The 26,492-nt window shown below is 39.2% G+C and overlaps 1 protein-coding gene across 1 annotated transcript in view; it reads left to right on the top strand.

Moving 5' to 3' along the window:
* PNPLA2 (patatin like phospholipase domain containing 2) overlaps positions 1-22,049 on the top strand; it is a 62,035-nt gene extending 39,986 nt beyond the window's left edge. Inside the window, exons 4-9 of the mRNA XM_070765327.1 lie at positions 4,437-4,646; positions 6,279-6,339; positions 8,840-9,004; positions 10,252-10,384; positions 12,254-12,376; positions 16,218-22,049. Coding sequence (XP_070621428.1) covers positions 4,437-4,646; positions 6,279-6,339; positions 8,840-9,004; positions 10,252-10,384; positions 12,254-12,376; positions 16,218-16,482 — 957 coding nt within the window. The 3' untranslated portion in view covers positions 16,483-22,049. The remainder of the gene's footprint in view (positions 1-4,436; positions 4,647-6,278; positions 6,340-8,839; positions 9,005-10,251; positions 10,385-12,253; positions 12,377-16,217) is intronic.
* The last annotated feature ends 4,443 nt before the right edge of the window (positions 22,050-26,492 follow it).

Below are 26,492 nucleotides of genomic sequence, written 5' to 3'. Positions count from 1 at the left end.
AAGGAAGGGCAAATAGTGCAGGAAACCTTGGGTTAATAAAGGAGGGAAGAGATAAAGGTATACAGCAAATTTTTGCACTGGAATCCTAGGAGAGCCACTGTTTTATAGATGTTTGAATTGCTTTTGAAGATGCAACTCACTGGGTCTTGACTAGTCAATGGTATTATCTTAGTGGGAACTAAAGACAGATTCATATTGTAAGTCTTTGATTCATGAGGGATTGCTTAATACCCTATTCTCCCCCCCCAAAAAATAAGACATCCCCTGATAATAAGCCCAATTGGTTTGAGTGCATGGCAATAAGGCCAAGCACTTATTTCAGGGTTCAAAAATATATATATAAAACACAGTCCTATTTTCGGAGAAACACGGATAATAGTTTGACGTTCAGTGACTTGGAAAATACTTCACTGCTTCTCCTCATGATCATGTGATAGTGATCTAGGTGCTTGGCAACCCATTTGTACTCAAAGACTGCTTGCCAAGTGCCCTGTGACCATGTGGTCGTGATTTGGAGGACTCTCTGCTGGGTTTCCCAGAAATTTAATGGGCAAACCCAACAGGGAAGATTGCAAGCTGCTGAAGCTGCCTGCGAACAGATTTCTCCTCTGTGTATGGAGGAGGTTGAGGGGGTGGGGAGGGAGGAATCCTTTGCCAAGCTGCAGAAACAAAGATCCTGAAGATCCAAGCTTTGCTTCTCCAGCCCAATGTCAGAGTTCCCTTCCATGCAGGGAGAGCAGCTGGTAAAATGCTGTTTTGCTATGTCTGTTTAACAACTGCACCTGGGAAAGCTGGGATTCTGATCACTGAGTGAAGTAGTCACATGAGCATCTTGCTAAATGACTGCTTCACTCAACACCCAAGATTCCGGGCCCAATTGTGGTTGTATTCAAAAGCTACCTATAATTCAAAGTGCTCCAGCAACCTAAAAAAGGCAGCTCCCAAGGCAGCTTGGGAAGTCGGCCCATCCACCAACACCACCCAGCTCTCAGCAGGCAATTTCACCATCTCGCCAGATTCTGTTCCTGATGTTGTGTAAAAATATGAAATAAAGGCAAAATAATAATAATACAGGATTGAAAGCTGGCCGCTTCTTCTATCTATTCAGCTGTTATTCTTTGATTCAAGTATAAACCTAGAAGTTTTAAAAAGCGACAAAGGAAGAAAAGCAGAAACTGACCTTACTCTTAGTGGAAAAGTCTTGGTGCAAAAGTTTTGTGCAGTGGATGTTCCATCCTTAATAGCTAACATACAGTAACGTACTGAGTTTCCTGGAATTGGCTTTGCGGAACATTATAGGAACATGCTAGTTGCTGGAGAACATTGTGTGCTTCTCCTTCCTCTTGCCATCGACCTCCATTCCACTTTTTGAACTTTCTTCTGTTTTTAGTATTCCTTTCACTTGATACACTTGAGCTTCAGTTTGGCTCTAGACCAGGGGTAGGGAACGTTGGCTCTTCTGTGACTTGTGGACTTCAACTCCCAGAATTCCTGAGCTGGCATGATTGGCTCAGGAATTCTGGGAGTTGAAGTCCACAAGTCATAGAAGAGCCAACGTTCCCTACCCCTGCTCTAGACCCATGATGGTGAACCTATAACATGCAGCACCCTCTCTGTGGGCAGGCGAGCCATTGCCCCAGTTCAGCTCCACTGCACATGTGCACACACCTTCCATGGCCTACTGGTCATCTTGTCACTTCCTCTCATGTGCAGAGGATGGGCGGGGGAGCCACATGCACAAGGGCAGGGCGTGGACAGACGGGATGGGCAGGGACCTTTATGCACGGTATGTATGTGTGGAGTGTATGTTTATGGGTCGGGACACAGGCATGTATGGAGGGTGTGTACACATGTGCAACAGGCATGTGAGGGGTGTGTATGCATGTGGGGGGGGGGTGGAGCATGCCAGGGCCATGCACGCATTGAATTGGGGGATTCAGATTTGAGCCATCACTCTTTAGACCAGTGTTTCCCAACCTTGGCAACTTGAAGATATTTGGACTTCAACTCCAAAATTTGGATGTGGGGGCGGGGCTTCAGGAGGCCAAAAATGCTGTATTCAGCATATAAGACACACCAACATTTCAACCCTCTTTTTTGGGGGGGGGGGGGGAGGGTGCATCTTTTACTCCAGAAAATATGGTATATAATGCTTTTGAAGCTATAACATCAGTAAATAATCCCAACACAGTAAACAGGGTGATTTTTCTTGCATTTGGATATTGGGATTATGATTACAACAGAACTAGTTTTTCCATGTAAATTATTTCTCTTCAAGATTTGCATGTTGTTTTTCATGTGGTCATTTTCTGGGTATCACTTTTTCTATAAGAGATGAAATCAGCAATTGTGTGTATTGCATGTGACTGTATTCTGTAACGCATTGGTGCAACTCCTGATGGTGTTCAGATCTTTTGCTAAAGGTCAATGGAATAGGGAACTGCCCACTAACCACCCACCCAAACCAGATAGAAGTAAATTTGTGCAGAACTGAAAGAATTATGCTATGTCAGAGCCCAATGCGATTCATTCAGATGCAGTGATAAGTCAAGTGTGTCTCATTATAAAAAAATGAGTGGCTTTGAGTCTCAGATAAGAATGCTGTTTATCTGCCTGATGATCATCCATTGTTGAATCAGGAAGAGGAATTTGGAAGGCTATGCTTCTGTTTAAACACATCATATCTGAGAGATTAATCTTGCCCACATTTGTTTTTATCTACAATTAAGAATGACTACAGTGTGAGATTCAGTCACAACATCAAACCATGGTTGCTTGGATACCTTTTTCCCCAATATCAGTCTGTGCCGTCCCAATGGAGGAAAAGGCTGGGGCAATTGCAAGGGTACACAGAATTCTGAAGGTGATGCACAGTCTCAAAGTATCCTGTCTCTGTATTTATAGGAAGGAAAATACAAAGGTGTGCAACATGTTCACAAGATATTTTTATTTATTTATTTATTTATTGGATTTGTATGCCGCCCCTCTCCGGAGACTCGGGGCGGCTAACAACAGTAATAAAACAATGTACAATAATAATCCAATAAATACTAAAAATGATTAAAAAACCCATTAATATAAAAAACCAAACATACATACAGACATACCATACATGAAGTTGTAAAGGCCCAGGGCGAAAGAGCATCTCATTTCCCCCATGCCTGGCAGCAGAGGTGGGTTTTAAGTAGCTTACGAAAGGCAAGCAGGGTGGGGGCAATTCTAATCTCTGGGGGGAGTTGGTTCCAGAGGGCTGGGGCTGCCACAGAGAAGGCTCTTCCCCTGGGTCCCGCTAAGCGGCATTGTTTAGTTGACGGGACCCGGAGAAGACCCACTCTGTGGGATCTAACCGGTCGCTGGGATTCGTGCAGCAGAAGGCGGTCCCTGAGATAATCCGGTCTGGTGCCATGAAGGGCTTTATAGGTCATAACCAACACTTTGAATTGTGACCAGAAACTGATCTGCAACCAATGCAGACTGCGGAGTGTTGGTGTAACATGGGCATATTTGGGAAAGCCCATGATTGCTCTCGCAGCTGCATTCTGCACGATCTGAAGTTTCCGAACACTTTTCAAAGGTAGCCCCATATAGAGAGCGTTAGAAAAAAGACAGAAAAAGCATGTAGACTACTCTTTGTTTAACTTCATTTTTGTGGCCTGGAACCTGTAGAAGAGGTCAACATGAACTTTTCGTTACTTTCTGGAACATAAGTGAAAGGGCATGGATTTTTAAAAAATATTTATTTATTGTGGTTGTTACATAAAGTTGCTAGATGTGAGGGGACTACTCCTTATTTCAGAAAAATGCTTTCATCACCTCTTCCTCATCTTATTCATTTGAGAACACAACTCAGAAGCTACCCAATGCTACACCCTATTAGATAAGACAGGGTTAGCAAAGATCTCGTTCATGAAATTTGCAGAAATAGGTAGTGATTTACTGGGGAGTACAAAACCCTTATTCCCCTATTTTCTCAGTTCCATAACTGCACATTCTTTACCATGATGACCCAAATGATTAATTATGTATTGTGTCATGAAGATGCAAGATAGGTCTTTTGAGATGTACCTTGAAGTGCAAGAGTAGATGTTCATGTCATGACATTGCAATTAATGCTCAATCTTCCCTCCTCCCAGAGACTGTTTCTCTTGAAGCTCTAGTAAGCTAAACCAGGGGTGTCCATCCAACCTTGGCCACTTTAAGACTTGTGGATTTTAACTCCCAAAATTCCTCAGCCAGCTTTGACAGTTGAAATTCACAAGTTTTAAAATGGCCACGGTTGGAGACCTCTGAGCTAAACTATATAACCAAATAACTATACACACCATTGCATTTGTGACTATGTGCATTTAGAGATTTAAGAGAGGAAGAACAGACTGGGGACTATAGAAAAGACAGAGAGAAAAAGAAGCTAATGTCATATTTTCTTTTCTCCCCAGAGATACATAGATGGAGGGATTTCTGATAATCTGCCTCAATATGAGTTGAAGAACACCATCACTGTATCCCCTTTCTCTGGGGAGAGTGATATTTGTCCAAGGGATAGTTCCACAAACATTCATGAACTCAGAATCACCAATACCAGCATTCAGTTTAATCTGCGCAACTTGTACCGCCTTTCAAAAGCCCTGTTTCCTCCAGAGCCCCAGGTGAGCGTTCCCCACCATGATAAACACTCTCTTTTTTTAAAAAATGAAGTAAACTCAGAGCCAGGACAATATAGCAGTTAAGGTACTGAACTAAGAGTGTGAAATTCATCTTTCTAAGCTTCACTTAGGCATTAAAGCCAACTGGGTGACTGAGTGACTTTAGGCCAGTCACTCTCAACTTAGACTGGAAAGTTTAAAAAAAAATACTACTAGTATTTACAAATACCAAAGTACACTGGATCAGCAAAGAAAATTGTGGTTAATAACCTTTCAGAAAGGTGCCTTCATCCTATGGCAAATTTGCTGCTGCTGCTGTTGTTGATTTTCTATTTTTCATAGTCCGTAGTACTTTAGGAAATTTCTGATTTAGGAAGTAGCTATAATCCACTGCCAATCCCTGTCATGACTTCCCAGCCCAATTTGCCTGCATTTTTATAACAGCATCATCCTCTATTGGAGGTAAGTTCCCCTGTTCTTAGTGGAGCAAGGAACACCTGTATTTGCCAGTGCGCAAACATCACAAACAATTAATATGTTGAGAAAGCAGACGCAACACATGGCTTTGATACAAGAAGAAAATATAGATTCTTCCTGTAGTGCTACCAGAGAGGTCGAAAGGAATCCCAGAGCTCAGTTTTTCCTTTAGAATAGGGATGTCAAAATGCCATCTCTCGGGCTGAGTACATCATGTGCAGGCCATGCCTCCTCCAGCTCTGCAAAGGGTGAAAACATCGCAATACGACCAGTGTTCTCTCTAAAAATTTTTTGGGGTGGGCGGAAAAGTATAGTGTCTGAGCGGCAGTCCCTTCGGGATTGGGCGACACAGAAATAATAATAAAATTTCCCTCTCGGCTTCTGGGCAGGTTTGGAAAACTCTGAGTTGATGATGATTTTTAAGTGAGCGATTGCTCACCTGCTCAGCTTAGAGGGAACTATGAATACGACACGTGATGGCAACATGGCACCAATGCTTTAGAATGTGCTAAAGACAACTTATTCAGACTTGTTTGTTTAACTTTGTTTATGCTAAAAACTCATGTGATAATACGCCTTCAATAGTTTAGAAACACCGCACCTGGAGGGCAGCTGTTTCAATTCCAATGGCAAAAAAAATGGAAAAACTGGGTGTTTTTGCAGAGTTGGTAGAAATGTTCATTGAGTTTCTTTCCTCCCCATAGAGAAAGAAGATTTTCACCAATTCTCCCTTTTCACTCATTTCAGGGTCAGACTTGGGGTGTTTACATGGCTTTCCTGCGACTCAGGACCATTCTGTTAATCGTGCCTTTTGTCAGAGACTATGGATTAAACACCACTTTGTAAAATGAAATACTACTTCACGTAATGCTACTTAGTAGCATCTCTGTCTCTGTAGAACTTCCTTAATCAGCAGTGCAACTGGAGATGTGTTAATTTTACTGTGTTTCTACTGTATGTGATCAAACATCTACTTGTCATGCCTGATGCAGAGGTCTCTCTTGGAGATCTGTCTTTCTGCCACGGACTATAGGAGCTGGAAGTACATTTGGAGATACGAATTCTTCCCTCTGCTGAAGTCTGTGGGTATGCTGGTAGTGCAGTGTTTAGATGTCTTACAACTAATTTTAATTAACATGCTGATTTATCTCTGTGCAGGTTCTCCAAGAAATGTGCAAGCAGGGATACAGGGACGCTCTTCACTTTTTGAAGAAAAATTGTAAGTTCTTAATATTCTCTATTAAAAATGAATCTGGTGTTAGGGGTTCTTTTCTTTATTGCATTCCAGTCATGACCGTATATCATCCTGTCTAATCCCTTTTCGCTGTGTAGAAAATGTGCAACCCTTGCAGTACCTTTTAATGAGAGCAACATTATTTGGATACATGCATGGATTATATATGTTAGTGCTCAGATTTCAAAAATAAAAACTTCCCTACTAAGCGAAAAGGAAGATCAATCAAATTACTACAAAGTGAATTCCAGAATAGAATAGAATAGAATAGAATAGAATTTTATTGGCCAAGTGTGATTGGACACACAAGGAATTGGTGCATATGCTCTCAGCGTACATAAAATAAAATATACATTTGTCAAGAATCATGTGGTACGACACTTAATGATTGTCATAGGGGTCAAATAAGCAATGAAGAAGCAATATTAATAAAAATCTTAGGATATAAGCAACAAGTTACAGTCATACAGTCAACATGGGAGGAAATGGGTGATAGGAATGATGAGAAAAACTAGTAGAATAGAAGAATAGATATTATTGCTTATTGCTTAATTGAACTTTAATTCTTCCCCCTATTCTGTATTATTTTTTAAAGAATGACTCATTTTTTTTGGTTCTTGAACAAATCATTATTTTTAAATGAAAATTTCTTTTTTAATGGCAGGCATCTGCAAACTTTATATTTGTGCATAGATGGTCAGTGAATTGTACGAGGGTCACCCAGAAAGTAATGCACTTTTTTTTCCCTTCAGCAATTATTTATTGAACACAATGAAAGTTACACACAGTAAAGAATGATGTTTCTTCTACACTACCTATTTTTCCACGTAATCTCCATCCAGTTCAATGGCCTTTCTCCAGCGAGGCACAAGGGCATGTATGCCCTGTCAGTACCACTCCTTGTTCTGGTCACAAAGCCATTTCTGCACTGTGCGAATCACCTCTTCCTCATCCACAATATGTCTTCTCTAACTAACTGTACTGACTGCAGATTATCCATAAACTGCACACAAACATTTGTAAATGTTCCCAACAGTTTCTTTCTTCCCAGTGAGAAATCCAATGATGACACGCTGCTTGTAACGTACATCACTTACAGGCGCCATTTCAGAACACTGCTGCAGCTATGGTATCTGTCCGAAGAAATGCAAAATTTACACACACACGCTCCTTCCTGACAATTCAAATAATGTATATCTAACGTTTCGCATTCATACCATTACTGTAGGCTGAGGGGAAAAAAGTGGTGCATTACTTTCTGGGCGACCCTCATAAATGATCTTCCTTGAAATGAATGGAAGGTATGGAAAAGTATGGTGATGTATTATGCATATTTTGTTGTGTGGTTTGTTCAAAAATATTTTAAACCATTCTTAAATGAGATGGTATGCAAAAAATAATTATGACCAAAACTAATTATACTGATAAAAACAATGACAACAACAAATTTACAATTCAAATAATAGGTTCGCCAGAGGCCATAATGTAATCCTCTAGATTTTACTAACCTATAAATCTCAGAACCTCTAGCCGTATGCCAATATGGAGGGATAGTATATTTTCCATATTTTCTTTATGGAGGAAGAACATCAAATCCAACAAGAAAACATTTTCTCTGTTTAGCTGCCAAGTAATGAACTTTCCTGGCAGAGGAGTTACCTGCTTTCAGAGATGCCTAAATGGTATTGAAGGAGCATCTTCGCTAGCTGAAAGTCATGTAATTCTGTAAAACTCTTTTAGGCTGTCTAATTCTGTAACTGCAGTATATTGTCTGTGTCTATAGCATCACCTAGTGGTGTAAAGTTCTCATGCAACCATTTTATTCACTGAATTGTTTTTAATCATGGCAGCATGCTACTACCCACAAGGAGACTCATGCCATTGATTGTTATATGCTGCGATTAAATAACCATAATGATACATTCTCAGCATAATTGTCTGTATTAATTTCAAAGTTTTCTTACGATGTCATGTCATCTCATGTTACATATAGATCTCTGTCCATTGTAGAACTATTAATTCAATGATACTCAGCTGAATGTCTTGGTTTTTATATAAAGACAAATTATTATAAGCGATTTGAGTTTCATCTGTTTTGCTTCCAAACAGGGTAAAGACGATTGTACATCTGAATATGCTCTCCATCTGTATTTTTTTTTTTTACAGAAAGACCTACACATACTAGCAGTTTGATGATGCTTATAAAACAACACAGAATATTTATTCAAAATGCCAAGATTCACTTTAAAAGCTACTTTGGTTTGTGGCTTCTCAACCTATTTTTGCCTGGCTGCTTCTTATCCTTGGCCTATGGCACATAATAGTCAAACAAGATGGCTTTTTTGTTTTTATTTTTTGCAAAACATTGTTTCTATCTGCTATTGCCATGTTCTCCAAGGTGGAATGGTGAAGAGAAGATAATCTAACAGCCTAATGATGTTTTTCTGGTGAACTCACTATTCTGCCACCTATTCTTTTTCTCTAGCTCTCCTGCAAAGACCTCCCCCTCTTCTGCTAGCTATTAGCAGTGGTGCTGAGGAAACAGACACCGAGAAAGAAGAGGATGAGGACGATCAACTGAGAGAAAGTGCTGAACTGGCAGAGGCTGAAGAACACATCCTGGAACATTTACCTCCTAAACTGAACCAAGGTAAGATCTTTTGTTGGAGAGCAAAGTTGCTGCCTTACTTTGTCCCCAATTTAACTGAGCTGTTCTAGGTCTGTTTTTCCTGACTTGGCCTCCTCCAGATTCATTGACTTCAATTCCCAGAATTACCAACAAGCATGGCCATTGCTGAGAATCCAGGCAGTTGAAATTTACACATCTGGAGGGCATGGAATGTATGCCTCTTTGTAGAAACTGGATAAGCAAATATGTCCACATGTAGACATAATCATTGCTGTTGGAGGAGGACAAAGGAGTTCATATAATTCCTGCACCAATTTTTGTTCAAGATAATCAAAAGCCAAATTTAAATCCCTGGCCTGGTTGAGGAGACGGACAGCTCATTGATTTTAACTACATGAGTTGGTGATTGGAATACAAGTTTTCAGGATCACCAAATTGTGGTGTTAAAATCAAAGAGCTGTCAGTTTCATATAACCGTTGAAGCTGGGAAGAAGCTGTGAACTTGCAAGATGTTTGTGAACATAAGTGAACCAGTTCAGTATAGTGGTGAAACCAAGAGATTCTGAGTTCTAGGACTCCTTTTGCCATGAAAGCCAACTGGGTGACTTTGGGCTGGTCGCTCTCTCAGCCCAAATTATTTCCCAGATTATTTGGGAAACTCAAAAAAAAAATAGTATAATAAAAATGCTGGGTGGACAAAAGAATTTGAAGACGAATTTAGTAAAAATCAAATGGAAGAACTAGTGACAGCAAAAATGGTTAAAAATTGAGTTAAGAGGATTAAAAATTGGACATGTCCTGGAAATTATCAGTTGCACGTCTTTTCTCAGATATCTGAGTACCTTGCAACTAATTAAAGCTAAACAGCTTAATGAAGTATTGTATAAAGGAAACATCAGTGACTGCTTAATGATGGTAAAATGTATCTGATTCAAAAGGACCCAGGGAAAGGGGCAATAACAGGAAACTACACCAATATAAATCAACCCAGTTAAACAAAAATTCCAATTAATTGATTTTGAGTTGAATTTTTCTTTGTTTAGAGTCTCATGAAGTAGTAATAGAGGTGTCATTTAAGTCGTGGATATGTGCAATTTTGGGAAGGGCTTATAACAGACTAGATAAGATTTAGCATTGAGGACTAAAATCCTTTGCAACTGGTTTGAAAATACAAGAATTCAATGGTTGAATTTAAAACAAATATCATTGGTTCCTGGTTTCAAACCTTGGCAGGCGACATTGACTTAATATACCTTTTCCATCTGCAGCACTTTTGGAAGCCTGTGCTGAGAGGAGAGGATTATTCACTTGCATTGCCAATCTTCTACCAGTGCGTTTGGCCTCTACGTTGATGCTACCCTATACTCTTCCTCTAGAGTCTGCTCTCTCCTTTACAGTCAGGTATGTTCTGAATTTCCTTCTGAGGCTCCGTGGTGAAAGAACATTAGTAGGATTTGCATTGGATGTTAAATGATTTACAGCCATCGGCTAAAAAATTGCATTTAATTTCATTTCTTTCCAATAAATCAGAGGTAGAATATGTTTAGATGAAATTCCTTCTGAGTCAGTGGCATCTCTTTTGGTATAGTTAGAATGAAATAGAATTCACATTTTAAGATTTTGGGGTGAGAGCGTTTTGTATCCTGCTGGGTTGTAAATTTTGAAATTATATAGATAATTCCTTAGAGAGAAAAGGCTTTACTGCCACTAAATTTAAATTTGGGTGTAACTGTTCAATTTAAAATGTACTTTATGATGCAGTTCTTATCTCATTGCATGGCAAAATCATATTTTTTATACTGCAACTATTTTGTTTATATTTAGTTTGTTCATTTTGATTACCCACCATTCAAGTCATTGTGGAGCCGTAGTGACAACATGGACAAGTTTGTCCCCAGTGTTGAACAATTTTATTTCTATAGCATGTCACAGGAAAAATTGCTTGCATTCTGTATATCTTGGCATCTGAATATCTTCTCTTTCAAGGCTTTCTAATTTAACAGCAAAAACACAACTACAAAACAAAAATTAACAAGCAGTTAAAGGAGCATCTAGCTCTTCTGTCAAAGCTCTGCAAATGAGCCGTTTTGCCTTTCAACCCAGAAAGGCAACAAAGCAGAGTATAGTATAGTTGTTATTTTTCATATGACTTCACTTTTTAGATGCTGTACATCTTTTTGTATTGTTTAGTATTGGAGAAAAAGGGAAGATTAGGAGGATACTTGAGATGATTGCCAACAAGTGGACTTCATGCTTGCAAGTCCCAGGATGCTGTTTGCTTTCTGAAACCAATGCCTGCTTGTTTTTAAAGGCAGAATTATGCTGAAGAAGTCTATGGTCTGGATCATCCTTGCTACTTTATAAAAATCAGGATAATAATGGCCCTCACAGGCTGGGGTTGTTGTTGTTTTTCATTGAAGGGAAACTGACATGCATTGAGATAGCCTGTACAATACACCCCAAGAATGTCCAGTCCCTTGATCTGGCAGATAGCACTCATTGTTGCTTACGGCTTTTAGAAGAAAGGGGAAGACAATGGGATAATTAACGGTGAGATCAAAAAATTACAGAACAGACCTGGAAACAGCTACAAATTGTTCTTGGAGAGAAGTCGCAAAGTTCTTGAGGTTACCTAGAGTTGATGGCAGCTGACTAACTTTGCAGTTAGTCATGCTAGCACTTTAGATGCTTAATTAAATGGTTGCAAGTTTTAATTCGCATGTGCTACTTTAAGAGTTAACATATTACTTTGGGATTGCTCGTCATAGCTTTGTGCATCACTATAACCTGCAGCCTATGATTTTCAGTGGACATTAATTAGTTATATATTCTTCCTAATGTTAAGAATCATTTTGAATAGCAGTTATTGGGAAATAGGTTCCTATGGTCTTCTCTGTGTTCTTTCAAGAATCAGGCTTATATAAAGTATTTTGCAGTGCTTTATAGCTGCTCGAACCAGTTTACAGAATCAGCATATTGCCCCAGCAATCTGGGTCCTCATTTTACCCACCTCGGAAAGATGGAAGGCTGAGTCAGCCTTGAGCCTGGTGAGATTTGAACTACCAAATTGCAGGCAGCTGGCAGGCAGCAGAAATAGCCTGCAGTACTGCACTCTAACCACTGCGCCACTGCAGCTCAATCCTGGGAGGATTAGTTTAAACATTTCAATAAAGTGTTTGAGCTTGCAGATACTGGACTTGTGTGTATTTACAATACTAAAACATGTATATTTTCCAATTAATACTTGCGCATTGTACCTGCCATATTTAGGATGCTTGAATGGCTGCCAGATGTTCCAGAGGACATCAAGTGGATGAAAGAACAGACACGGAAAGTCTGTCATTATTTTGTGAGAAAAGCCAAGAAGAAGCTAGGAAGTCACCTTTCGGCCAGGTAGGATTGTTGCTTCTTATCTTGCATTTCTGAAGATACTGAATTGTGAGGCACAATACAGTAGTATCCCTAGATACGAGCATAATTCGTTCCAGAAGGGAGCTTGTATGTCGAGGCAACTCGTATCTGGAACAAATAACTTTAGACGTTGTTTTTCCCCTCCGAGATAACCAAAAGCAAAGATTCTTCCGCCACCTAGTGGACGCTCGGCTCGTATCCCAAATTTGAGCTCGGGACTGGAACAGAAATGTCTCTCCCTTCTTCCTGGCTCGAATCTTGAAATACTCGCATGTAGAGCGGCTCGTATCTAGAGGTACTACTGTACAATGATTTTATATCACTAATTCCATAACATTTTTGAATTGGGAGATTTTGCAATTGGATTTGCCCATGCTTCGAAATTTGGATTCTGTTCCAGGTGTGCATGATTAAGGTGTCGTTCTTGTTTGCTTTGTTCTTAAAGCCAGACTGGACTGGAATGGCATATGAACCCAAGTAAGTATAATGAGCTAATAAAAAACACATTCCCTAGTCAGAATAATTTTGAATATAGCTGTGTTTCTATAATCTCTATGGCAGGGTTGTCAAACTCACATTGTCATGGCAGTATCACAGTGGCCTGTGGGCTGGGAGTTTGACAGCCCTGCTCTAACATGGCACTCCAGCCTTGAATTGCCCGTTCTCTAAAGGTCGAGTGTTTTAAAAATCACAGCCTATGTGCCTGTCATTATTTTTTGTGGCATAGTTATTGCTACTTTAATATTGAATGTATTTATTTTTATTTTGTGTTTCAGTTTAAGCTTGTGGATTTATGGATTTTAACTTGTCCTAAAATCCTTAAGATGATGGACATGATAGAAATGTTATCATTAAAAAAATACATAAATAAAATGTAAGATACCTGGTACAAATCCATTTCAAAACCAGGTAACAAAATCCACTTTCCTGTCTGAATTAAATTTGTAAAGTATAAAATAACTAAGGTCCTTAAATGTTAAAGAAAATATAGTGATAGTCTACAAGTCTAGAGCTATAAAAGGGAGTCAAAGGTTTGCATTTTCAGAAACATTTTGGATTGAAACAAACTGAAATAACAATTTTAAGCAGATTGTTCAGTTTATCACTATAGGATTATTGAAAGAGGTTCCCGAATACAAGATTGCCAAAATAAAAAAGGCTATTTCCATACCTTTTCCTTGTCAAAGGTGACGGGTCATGTGTACATAGCTCACAATATATAAAGAGCAATACAATTATTGCTTCAGGCATGGGGGATGTGTGCTTTCCAAGTACTTATGAATAAGAGCTCCTATGTTCCCCACTCATGGTCAATGGTGAAGGATGCTAGAGGTTGTAACATTTAGGGGACATACACAATTCTCCTACTCCTGAGATCAAAGTTACTGTTAGGTTTCCTCTCTTGACCAGCTGTGATCATAGTTTGAGCTGGAGAGATGTGTTTAGGCTGGTAGTATTATTGGGAATTGGAATCTGTTTTATCACTGAAGAGGCTCTAATCCAGAGACACCTATTCTTATCATAGTCTCCCTGTACACCTGATTTTCTTTCTCAGATTCAATGAAACATGGAAATTTGATGATCGTGAATTTGAGGTCTCTGAAAGTTTCTTATAAAGTTAATGCAGCTTGAGTGGCATTTTCTTCTAATAGGCTAAGAAAACAGGAATTTAATTTAATTTAGTTTAGTTTAATTTAATTTAATTTAATTTAATTTAATTTAATTTTTTATTTATTTGACTTCTATGCCGCCCAATCCCGTAGGGCACAGGACGCCTTACAACAATAAAAACACTACAATAATACAATAATAAAAAGAAGTCAAATATTAACAAAATTATAAAACCCCTATTATAAACCCAACTAAAATAACCCCATATAAAAACCCTGAATCCAATCTAACAACAGCATACATACCAGTCAAGCATCATTGGGCTTGTCAGATGTTAAGATTTACGGCCTCCAGGCCTGTTGGTCAAAGCCATGTCTTAACAGCTTTCCAAAAGGCCAGTAGAGTGGGAAAAGTGCGAATATCGGAGGGGAGGGAGTTGGTTCCATAGAGCCACGGCAGCAACAGAAAAGGCCCTCCCCCACAGTCCTGCCAACCTACATTGTTTAGTTGACAGGACCCGGAGAAGGCCGATCTAATGGGTCTCTGGGAGGTATAGCTAGAGGGTGTCACTAGTGAGATCCTCAGGGAAAAAATAATCTGCCGGTCACTTCCCTCTCTGCAACCTTATCTTATCTTCTGATTGTGTGTGTGTGTCATTGCATGATGCAAATGGGCAATTTCAATGGGATGTGTGCTGCATCTTTCTCTCCTTCTTCTTCCATTTTTATTTACAGTATGTCAATATTGAAAATCCAAATACCGTATATACTCGAGTATAAGCCGACCTGAGTATAAGCCGAGGCACCAATTTTTGCCACAAAAACTGGGGAAACGTATTGACCCGAGTATAAGCCGAGGTTAGAAAATGCAGTGGCTACTGGTAACTTATAAAAATGGAAGACAATAAAATTACATTAATTGAGACATGTTTTAGAATATTTATTTTAAAGAAAACCAGTAAACTAGCTCTGTAAATTTAAAAGAGGGTAAACAAATTAACAATATTAACAATAAATTAAAAAGTAAAAAAAGTAGCTCGATCAGGAACAAAGCTAAAACCTAAGAGTTAAAATCCTTCAAAACTGGATTCCTTCTCATCATTAATTGGATTTACATTATTGTTCTGTTTTTATATATGCTGTGAGCCACCCTGAGTCCTTGGAGAGGGATTGCATACAAATCCAATTAAATAAATAAACAAACAAACAAACAAATAAATAAGTGTATCCAAAGAAGAGCTTCAGCATTAGCTGCTGTGAGGTTATCAGCATAGAAAACCAAATAGATAGATAGATAGATAGATAGATAGATAGATAGATAGATAGATAGATAGATAGAAATAGATACAGATAGATAGATAGATATAGATAGAAAGATAGATAGACAGACAGACAGATAGAAAAATAGATAGATAGATAGATAGATAGATAGATAGATAGAAATAGATACAGATACAGATAGATAGATAGATAGATAGATAGATAGATAGATAGATAGAAAAATAGATAGATAGAAAAAGATAGATAGATAGATGATAGATAGATAGATAGATAGATAGACAGACAGATAGATATAGATAGAAAGATAGATAGACAGACAGACAGATAGAAAAATAGATAGATAGATAGATAGATAGAAAGAAATAGATACAGATAGATAGATACATAGATAGACAGACAGATAGAAAAATAGATAGATAGAAAGATAGACAGATAGAAAAAGAATTCCTGTCTAGCTCTGCCTCATAACACATTATTAGATCCTATCCAAGCAAGGACAGCAACTACCACAAAATACCATTTTTTAAACAGTTTAAATCCTTTCAAAGGAGGGGGAGGAGAATCTGACAGCAGGGGGCCTTTTTAATCCGACTAAGGGCAATGCAAAGAGAGCAAGGAATAGTTACTCACCATTGCTTTTTTCCACTCTCGGTTGGAGCAAATGGCTGCCTCATTTGCTTGAGCTAGGGAGAGGAACTACAGCGTGCGAGAGGGGACAAAAGCTGGTGCCTCCTTGCTCTGGCTCAAGCAATGGCGCCCTCGTGTGGTGACTTTGTCAATGACCCGAGTATAAGCCGAGGCTGTGTTTTTCAGCCCATTTTTTGGGCTAAAAAACTCGGCTTATACTCGAGTATATACGGTATGTTAAATAATATTTAACTAAAATAGCACGGCAAACTTTAATTCTCTCTCTCTCTCTCTCTCTCTCTTAGGCTTTACTACCATCTTGAACTCCGAAAAACACAGAGTTTACCTATCCCCTTGTGCACGGCTTATGGGGAAGCATTGCCCAAATGGCTAAGGAACAGTCTCTCGCTCACAGACGTTATGACAAAATGGGAAGAATACCAGCGCCAGCTGATGCTGGGGCTGTTCTGCATCAATGTGGACCTGCAGGCCTCCATCTTCCCATCAGAAGGGCTGCAGATGAGACATCCACCAGCAAGCTGCACAGAAGAGAGCCTTCAGCTCTTTTAATATAACCACCAGAATCTGACTGGGGAAAAGAGGGTGGGCAGTGGCTACATTTGGCAGTTTCCTAATGAATTGCTAACAATCAGAGAGGGATTTCCCTCACAGTTCAGACAGGGTACTGATAGCAAAATAGGCAATTATGCCTTAACTGTGCCGGTGACTGGCACAATGTAAATACCCACCAAAATGTGTTGGGCGTTCCATATTTTCTGGGAGACAGTGGCATAAATAACCGGACAACTGCAACAGAAATGGTTGATGCTTGGGCTGAACTGAAAAGATTTTCTTGGACTGTTTATAATAAGACGACTGAGGACATCATCAGGATTCTAGCTTTGGTTTTTAACCCACTTTGCTTTAAATCAATATTGCAACATGCTTTTGTTTCTTAAAGACTCAAGTCCTTCGGGATCATTTTTCTTTGTGTTATGAAGAAAACCCAGCAAGAGCTACCAAATTAGCTCTTAAACCAAATGCAGTCCTAAATTTTCACTCTAAGTAGAGAAACCTTATAATTCCTGTAATGTTTTTTTGTAAATTTGTCATGTATAAGAAAAACTAATTTTTACACTACCTGGATTCATAGCCTACTGTCTTCTAGGTCCTTCTTTCCTGAGAGATGAGAAAAAAATTACAAGTCTTGAAATATGTACTTCAGTCCCATCTCGTTTGGATGCACTATTTTTTCCCTGTTTCCCAGTAATTTTAATTAGCTTAACAGCTTGCAGAAGGATGTCAAGAAGGATAGCAACAGCCAAGTCAGCGTAATGTATGTTTGAAATGGTTTGTGATTGACTGGATTAGTTGGCTATTTGAGAAAGAAAGGGCTTTTGATTTTAGCTTCAAAGGAACATGAAGCTCTTAAAATCCAGAATATATTCTGATCTAAATGGATTTAAGTTGGCTTGTGGCATCCACATCACTTGTGTTGGTGGTGAATGTGGCCTCTTTGGAACGTCATTGATTGCTCAGAAGAATTGTAGAAATTGCCTTGCAATGGAAATAAACAGGGTCTGAAGTTGAAGGCCAGAAAGAAGGTAATAGTTTTGCAGGTGTTGAATGTTATGGTATTGCATAAAGAGGAGGAACAAAGTTGGCTTGCAAGCTGAATGAAATTGTTGGTTTGTTTTCCTTCTGAGCACTTTTCCCCCACTAGTACATGGTCCATCTTTTCTCAGATTATAGGAATTAATTGACCAGTTTGTCACCTGAGCCTAATGTTGCTTGCTGAGAGTGACTATCTCAAAGTCATCCAGCTGTTTTTCATGCCTAAAATGGGATTAAAATTTACAATCCCTGGTTTCTAGCCTGGTACCTGAACCACTAGATTAAAATGGCACTCTGCTGAGCAAAATTGAAGGTATAGTCTTATTTCAATCTTTTCATGCTAAACCAGTGGAGCTAATTCTTTCAGTTGCTGTGAAAAAAAAATGTAGTTACAAAGTCATGCCCAATTCATCGCAACCCCATGAACAATGTTCCTCGAGGCTTTCCTGTTCTCTACCATCCCCCAGTCCATTTATGCTCACACCTACTGCTTCAGTGACTCCATCCAGCCACCTCATTCTCTGTCATCCCATTCTTCTTTTGCCCTTAGTCTTTCCCAGCATTAAGCTCTCCTTCCTTCTCATTAGGTGGCCAAAGTATTTGAGGTTCATCTTTAGGATCTGACCTTCTAAAGAGCAGTCTGGGTTGATCTCCTCTAGGACTGACCGGTTTGATCGCCTTGCAGTCCAAGGGATACGTAGGACTGTTCTCCAGCACCATAGTTCAAAGGCCTCAATTCTTTGGTGCTCAATCTTTCTTATGGTCCAACTTTCACATTGCAACTGGGAAAACCATAGCTTTGACTATACGCACTTTTGTTGGCGGGGTGATGTAGCATAGAAGTATTTTCCCCTTGACACATAGCCCAAGAAGCAGACCTGGTATACATTATCCATTTCTTTCATAAGCCTTCTTTATAGCAGCTACTTATTATCATATATGCATAAGATGAAGCACTCTGGTTAATTTCTAATAGCCTCATACCAACTATCTTGTGTCTATCGTTAATTATCACCAGCACCATACTTGATCTCATCATTCACTGCTGCTGTTTTCTTCCTGCTAGTGTATATATAGCATGGCAAATATTCATTATGATGGCAGAAAACAGGAGCTGCACTCATATAGTAATATTGGCGCATTTCTGGCCACTATGTGTGAGATACTATGTAGAGTGCTTGTTATGATTTTGTATCATTATAGACTGAAATGCTTAATGCTGCAGGGAAAAAAAGTTTAGGTACATTTGTTTTTTGGATTTTAAAAAAGGATTGGTTTTCTTTGCACTTTAATGACATTTCTGTTTTTCTCCCAGTACAGAACTATCTGTTAAATTCCAAAGATAACACAATGGATGGAAGGAGAGAGAGAGGGAGACATAATAATTGCTTAGAAATAAGTTAATAATAATAGAATTTTTAATTCTACAATTTTAAATACTACAAGAGAACAAAAAGTATAATGCTTTATTATACAGTGTATTTGTTCTCTTAGTAGATTACGACAGACTACGAAGTTTAAGTATTATGAGCGATAAGTGGTTCTATGTTAGCAAAGCCTATGTGATACAGTACACATGCTTTTCTTTCTGGAAAAAGTATTATTGAAAGTGGCTGAAACCAGGATATTGTGTATTGCTCCAGGAAAAGAACCTAGGAGCAAAATACAAGGAGTTAAATAGCATTTCTAGCAATGCCTTCACTTGTAAAAATTACTAGCGCAAATATTAAAAATCAGTTTTGAATGAAGTGGTTTTATAAAAACAGGCTCATTGTCAGAAAAAAAAATTCCTTTGTGGTGTACTCATTTGGCACAAGAGCCTGTTTTGAATCTCTGCACCAGTATTTCCTTTTACACATCCCTGGGAGAAGTGGAGCTATGAAGAATGAATATTTGCAGCCAGGCAGGATGGGAGGAGTCATCAAGTTTGGCAATGAACAGTGGCTCTCCTATACGTTACATAAATACTTAGGGTGGCAACACTATTTTATCTGCTAATATTTCCTTTTAATATAAGCAGCAGTAGCAAATTGCAAAACATTCAGAGCACTTCCACAGAATCCAGTTCCTGGTCACTAAAATTCACTACTGAATTTTGATAATTTCTTCCCATGTTACTATGTATAGGTAAGTACAGTAGCCACCAACTCATAGTGCAGAGGAAAAGGAAGTGTCTCTCTTCACTAATATTAAAATGAAGAGGCTGAGCAAAGGTAGACATTGTTTTGGGAGGGGAGGAAGTCTTCGGAGAGGGGTGGCATACAAATCTAATAAATTATTATTATTATTATTATTATTAAGAAACGCTGTTAAAATTGCTTTGGACTGAGCTGTGACATACAAAGATTCATGCCTCCTCTCCCATGCTCTCCTCACCACCCCGAGTCTGTCAGGAGAGGAGCAGATATAAGTCTAAATAAATGAATAAATAAAATATTTAATTGTAAGTATGATTTAAAATAAATGAGGACAGGAGATATGCAAAGTTGAAGTGTTTCCTCTAGTAGCAATGTCTCTTAAGAGAAAAGTTCTGGGCAAAAGATCCTTTATAAAACTCTGAGGAAGGAGTCTTCCTTTTATCTTAACCCAAATATGTTCCATAGGTATCACATCACTTCAGATTTCCCACATAAAATACAACAGTGTCTAGATCAGGTCTGTCAAACTCCTGGCTCACAGGCCAGATACGTGATGCTGCCGTGACGATGTAAGTTTGACATCCATAGCCTAGATACTTTCCCTTGTTAAGTACACAATTGTCTGCTTATTTTGTGAAGTAGCCTCTGTTAGAGGAAAATGTTCTTGTATTGTGAAATAGCTGGAAAAGCATGATTTTGCTTTTGAATTCTAGTCGGTGCCAGAGTCCCCCCCCCCCTTACAACTACAATGTGAATGTCATTTGTTGTCTTTTAGATGAAAATGTGCCAGTGTTTGCATGTCTTTAACTGCTAAGTTATTCTACACTGTATTCTATTTTGAAATGTATTGCACAATTATATAGTCTTTTTTTTAAAAAAAAAATTGTAAGCTGCTATTGCTGCTTCAAATGCAGCTATTGTAATGCTGGGATTCTATTTGTTGCTAATACACTGCACTGTAATTTAGACAGCCCTCTTTTTAACTAACAATATCTTACCTGTTTGAAGATAATCAGGATTTTGAAAATAGTTTTATAAAACAAAATGTAATTTTTTAAAAAATTTATATGTTGATGTTAAAAGTGTAACTTAAATGTTAGTGCCAAAAACTGGTATTGCAATATGTATTGGAGTTTCACAGCAAAAACACATTTTCTTTTAATTCTAAAATGTAAAAGTAGTGTATGCTCCCAACTGATTTTCGTTCATAATAAAAAGAAAATAGAAGCTAGAACCAACGAAGTATCCACCAGCCCAGTTCTAATTTCTTTTTAAAAAGAAATAAAGAAATTGGTGTATCAGATCTGAAACTCTTGAACAAAAACTGATAACTTACATCAGCCAGCTTGACTTGGCTGATAGAAATTTGGTCATGTTGAAAAGCAGCAATTGATTACATCAGAAGCTGATGAAAGAGAAGCTTGACTTGTTAAATTGCATGGTTTAAGATTCCACAGTGCTTTTTTTTCTTTTAGAAAGCCAAACCATTTACAGCTTGCGGCGGCTGTTACCTTTATGGGCATCTCCCTAGTCCTCAACTTATAAACTACATTTGGGACCAGAATTTCTATTACTAAGCATCGTGGTTATTAAATGAATCATGCCAATTTAATTACCATGTTGTCTTGGTTGTTAAGTGAGTCACCTTTATCAGTAAAGGAATCATGCAGTCGGTGAAAAAAAAATCTGGCTTCCTTCTTTGACTTTACTGGTTGGAAGCCAGTTGGGAAAGTCACAAATGATGATTACATGATCCAAGGATGCTGCCATTGTGATAAATACATGCTGGTTGCCAAGCAGCCATATTTTGATCATGTAACCATGGGGATCAAGCATTAGTCATAATCTTCAGTGCCATTGAAATCTCAAAGGAGTTGCTAAATGGATGATTGTAAGTTGAGGACTGTTTGGATTCCTCTGCTGTTTTCATTCTGACCAGCCTATTTTGAATTCTGTAATGGTTCTTAAGTTGTCCACACTACTAAGGCTGAGCTAATCATTGTGAGAAGCAACTGATTTACCTTGCTCTGAGGTTAAGCCATAATAAATCAAACATGCCAAATAAAAAAATCTCTTTGCAAAAAATGCACTCTGTAAGAAAAAAGAAAATTCAACCTAAGAACTCAATTGTATTTAGGGAGTAGATGATCATGATCTGATGCTGTTGGTCAAATTGCAATAGCTCATTTTTAGCACTTGCAACTAAAATAAAGCAATAAATACCATGAGGAAAACTAATCAAGCATTATCCTAGTCATTCTTGAGTTAATTTTCTTCATGCTTTGCATTACCCATGCCCTCAATTCATTTCTTCTATGTGTTTTACTGGAAATGTGCTATTTATTCTTTTAAAATGTATCTCTAATAAAATAATTTCTAAACTTATTGAAGTGAAATGTGGATTTGCATTTTATTCATGCTTTGTATAGCCATTAGTCACTTGATACTTTATGAAAATCAGGGATGTTTAATCCAGTTGGCAAGATGCAAACCAGATGGATCCAAGATGCCTTCTTTGATCTGTAGTCCTACACTATGGTCATATTGCTCTTGCTACACAGTTTTACCCATTAGGCATTAAGTCACAGGTGTTACTCAGTTTCCCTGGATTCCTCATCAAGTCACTATTGCCATGTTATTCCTAAATTTGCATTAGCCATGAAGATCAAATAAGGAACGCAGGAATTCCATCTGACTGAGTTTGTGGATGATACTAATAACTAATATATATAACACACTAGAATAACACACTAGATATTAGACTCCAGATCCAGATGAATCTTGACAGTTGAACACTGGGCCGTATACTGTGGTCCCTCGATTTTCACGGGTTCGAACTTCACGAAACGGCTATACCACTGTTTTTCAAAAATATTAATTTAAAAATACTTTGCTGTTTTTTCCCCTTTACCATGGTTTTTCCCGCCCGATGACATCATACATCATCACCAAACTTTTGTCCGCCTTTAATAAATATTTTTTAAAATAAACTTTAATAAATAAACGTGATGAGTAATAATCTAAATGGTTACTAAGGGAATGAGAAATTGTAATTTAGAGGTTTAAAGTGTTAAGGGAAGACTTGTGATACTGTTCATAGCCAAAAATAGTGTATTTACTTCCGCATTTCTACTTCGCAGAAATTCAACTTTCACGGGCAGTCTTGGAACGCATCCCCCACGAAAATCGAGGGAACACTGTATAACAAAATGAAAGTCAATGTAGAGAAAAGTAAAGTCTTAACCTTAGGCAAGAAAAACCAAAAGTACACATAGATTGGGTGAAACCAGGCTTAAAAGCAGTAACTGAGGGGGAATCTTAGCATCTTGGTGAACAAACAGCTAAATATGAGCCAGCATGGGCAACCAAAAAAGCCAATTTAATCCTAAATAGCATTAAATTAGGGATACAATCAAGATCAAGTGAGGTACTAACACCACTCTACAAAGCCTTAGTAAGACTACACCTAGAGTACTGAATCCAGTTTTGGTCACCACTATAAAAAATGATGTTGAGACTAGAAAAAAGTGCAGAGAAGAGCAACAAGGATGATTAGGGAACTGGAGAGTAAAACATGAAAAGCAGTTACAGGAACTGGGCATGAATAGTTTAGAGCAGCGTTTCCCAACCGGTGTGCCGCGGCACACTAGTGTGCCGCGAGACACCGTCAGGTGTGCCGCGGCGAGAGGCGGCGGAGGAGAGTGGGCGGATCGGGCGGGCAATGGGGCAGGGCGGAGAAGCCAGGGGCGCGTTTGGCCGGAGGCACCTACTGCCGCACCTCCCTGCCCCTGCCTCCCCACGGTGCCTCCGGCCAAACGCGCCCCTGGCTTCTCCGCCCTGCCCCATTGCCCGCCCGATCCGCCCACTCTCCTCCGCCGCCGCCTCCTGCCTTGGGGCGAGCAATCCGGGAGTCCGGGACTGTGTGGCTTTGCGCCATGAAGAGAAAACGGCCGACTTTTCCCTGCTGCCGTTTTCTCTTCATGGCGCAAAGCCACACAGTCCCGGACTCCCGGATCACTCGCTTCTCTGGTCAGCAAAGCCATCTGCCCAGGAAAGCGCCGCGCTGGCCAGAGAAGCGAGCGATCCGGGAGTCCGGGACTGTGTGGCTTTCGGCCGGACTAACGGGAGGCGGCGCGAGGCCGGGCGCTGGGGACGTCTGGGAGGGCGAGGAGGCTGATGGCTGCTGCGCACTCCACTCTCTCTCCGTCTCTCTCTCGCTCTTTCTTTTTCTCTCTGTTGCTGGCGTGGTGAACGAGAGAGAAAGAGAGAGAGAGGGAAAGAAAGCAAGAGAGAGAGAGAAAGAAAGGGGGAAGGAGGGAGAGGGAAAGACATAGAGGGAGGGAAGGAGGGAAGAGAGAAAGAGAGCAAAAAGAGAGGAAGAAAGAAAGAAAGAGGGATGGAGAGAAAGAAGGGAAGGAAGGAAGAGAGAGAAAGAGGGAGGGAGAAATAGAGTGAAATGGAGGAAGAGACATTTTTTTGTCCAAACTTTTCTTTAGCCCCCCCGCCCCCCCTTCAGTGTTCCCCAGAATTTTGAAAACATGAATAATGTGCCGCGGCTCAAAAAAGGTTGGGAAACACTGGTTTAGAGAAGAGAATAACCAGGGGAGACACAATAGCATTGTTTCAATATTTGAGGGACTGCTACAAAAAAAGAGGTCAAGCTATTTTTCAAGGCATTTGAAGGCCAGACAAGGAATAATGGATGGAAAATGATCAAGGAGAGATTTAATCTAGAAATAAGAAATTTTCTAACAGAACAATCAACCGGGTTGCCTGCAGAAGTTGTGGGGGTTTCATCACTTGAGACATTCAAGAAGAGATTGGATTGCCATTTGTCAGAAATGGTGTAGGGTCTCCTGCTTGGACAGGAGGTTGGACTACTAGATGACCTACATGGTCCCTCCCAACTATTAATCTGAGGTATGGATCTAACCCCTTTTCATGGTTAACCTTTTCCAATCTGAGAAGTGATGGGTGGAATGCTAGAGTAGTGTGAAGTGCTTATTGTGGCAATGCAACATATCCATACTTAATTCCCACCACTATTTTAGATAGAATTAGGAAATATCTTGTTGATTCAATATTGAAAGATTACAAAGCCATGACCGCTTGACTCAATATTCAATATAATTGCTCATCTTAAGGCACTGAATACACTATAACTGATATCTATGGAAATTCTCAGTCACTCAGCTCATCGTTGTCCCAAAGGTGCTATTTCAATAGGCAACTGGACTTACTTTGAAGATATTTCACTTCCTATTCAAGAAGCTTTTTCAGCTCTTATAATAACTGAGATATAGCAAAGATGGTGGTGTGTAGGGTATCCTGCTTGAGCAGGGGGTTGGACTAAATGACCTGCAGGGTCCCTTGCAACTCTAATAATAAAATAAAATAAATTTTAGAAGACAACCACACCTTTTAGAATATCTTCATGGAGTTATAATGTTTTTAATACTAGTGAATAGTCACCGAATGATTTAATTTTCCTGTAATAAATGGAAGATGACTGCATTGGCACCAATGGGGGGGGGGGCAGGTAAAGGGCAAGTGATATATCTATGATGACAATCCCACACTTGCAGTGACTGACGTACTTGTGTTATACATTCTGAAACAAATGCATAATTGTGGTGAAACCAGGAAATTCCACCACCCCTGCTTTAATCCCACAGAGTGTGAGATCAAAGACAACTGGAGACACATAGTCACTATCAATAGACAAGAAAAGATGCTGAGACTCAAGACTCTACAGTAGTGATGTGACACTAGTGCAAAAAATTGCTTATTATCACCCACATATCATTGTGCCAGCTGAAGGCTTGTAGCATTTGTGAAACGTTTTTCCCAAATTACGGCTTCATAAACAGAGGTTCAAGATTGTGGCTCCAAGATTTCCACGGCTTTGGAAGAGCAGGAGCTCTCAAGGTTATAGGTCTATAAAGCCCCAGGAAGCAACAGGTCAAATAACTATTCCAGGAGCACTACTCAAGTGACCCTTAGTACCGGCGATGGGCTGCCAAAATTTTGACTGCCACACTGCAGGCGTGGCTTGATGGTCATGTGGCTGGGTAGAAGTGGATTGCCGGCCATGTGGCCAAGTAGGAATGACCAGGGGGGTGGCTTAAAGGTCATGTGACTGGGTGGGAGTGGCTTACTGACCAAGATAAGTTTTCAAGTAGGTACTTGGACTCTTTTTCAGTTGATTTAAGTCACATTATTTGAATAGCCACAAAAAGGACAAATGATAGACAGCATTATTTGTTGAGGAGCACGGTAACATTTTCAGGTTTTGTACCAAACCCACAAGGTTCAGTATGATAACAGATTAGGCAAGTAGCTCAATTTTCTTTACTTGCTATAAAAATCCAGTTCTAGATAGTGATTTAAATGATTAAAACGTTTATGTATAACATACTATTTAATTATTTCCTATTTTAAAAGTAATTAAGGATCATACTAAGGTACTAAAGAAGGAAGGACAATAAAAAAACAATTAAGTATTTAATAAATAGTGCATAAACTTATTACCCCCACTGCGTCCACGTTCCCTGGGGCAGCAGCCCATTACTGCTTAGGATACAGATAAACCTCCAAGAGCTTTAACAATCCTCTAAAACAGAGTTCTTCAAACTTGGCAACTTTAAGACTTGTTGACTTCAACTCCTAGAATTCTCCAGCCAGCATAGCAAATGACCAAGCTGTCTGCAAGGGATATTATTATTATTATTATTATTATTATTATTATTATTATTATTATTATTATTGATTAGATTTGTATGCCGCCCCTCTCCGAAGACTCGGAGTGGCTCACAACAGCAAAGCACA

This window comes from Erythrolamprus reginae, chromosome 1 (genome assembly GCF_031021105.1).
Source record: "Erythrolamprus reginae isolate rEryReg1 chromosome 1, rEryReg1.hap1, whole genome shotgun sequence".
Taxonomy (NCBI): domain Eukaryota; kingdom Metazoa; phylum Chordata; class Lepidosauria; order Squamata; family Dipsadidae; genus Erythrolamprus; species Erythrolamprus reginae.
This window is presented reverse-complemented; position numbering and strand designations above follow the sequence as displayed.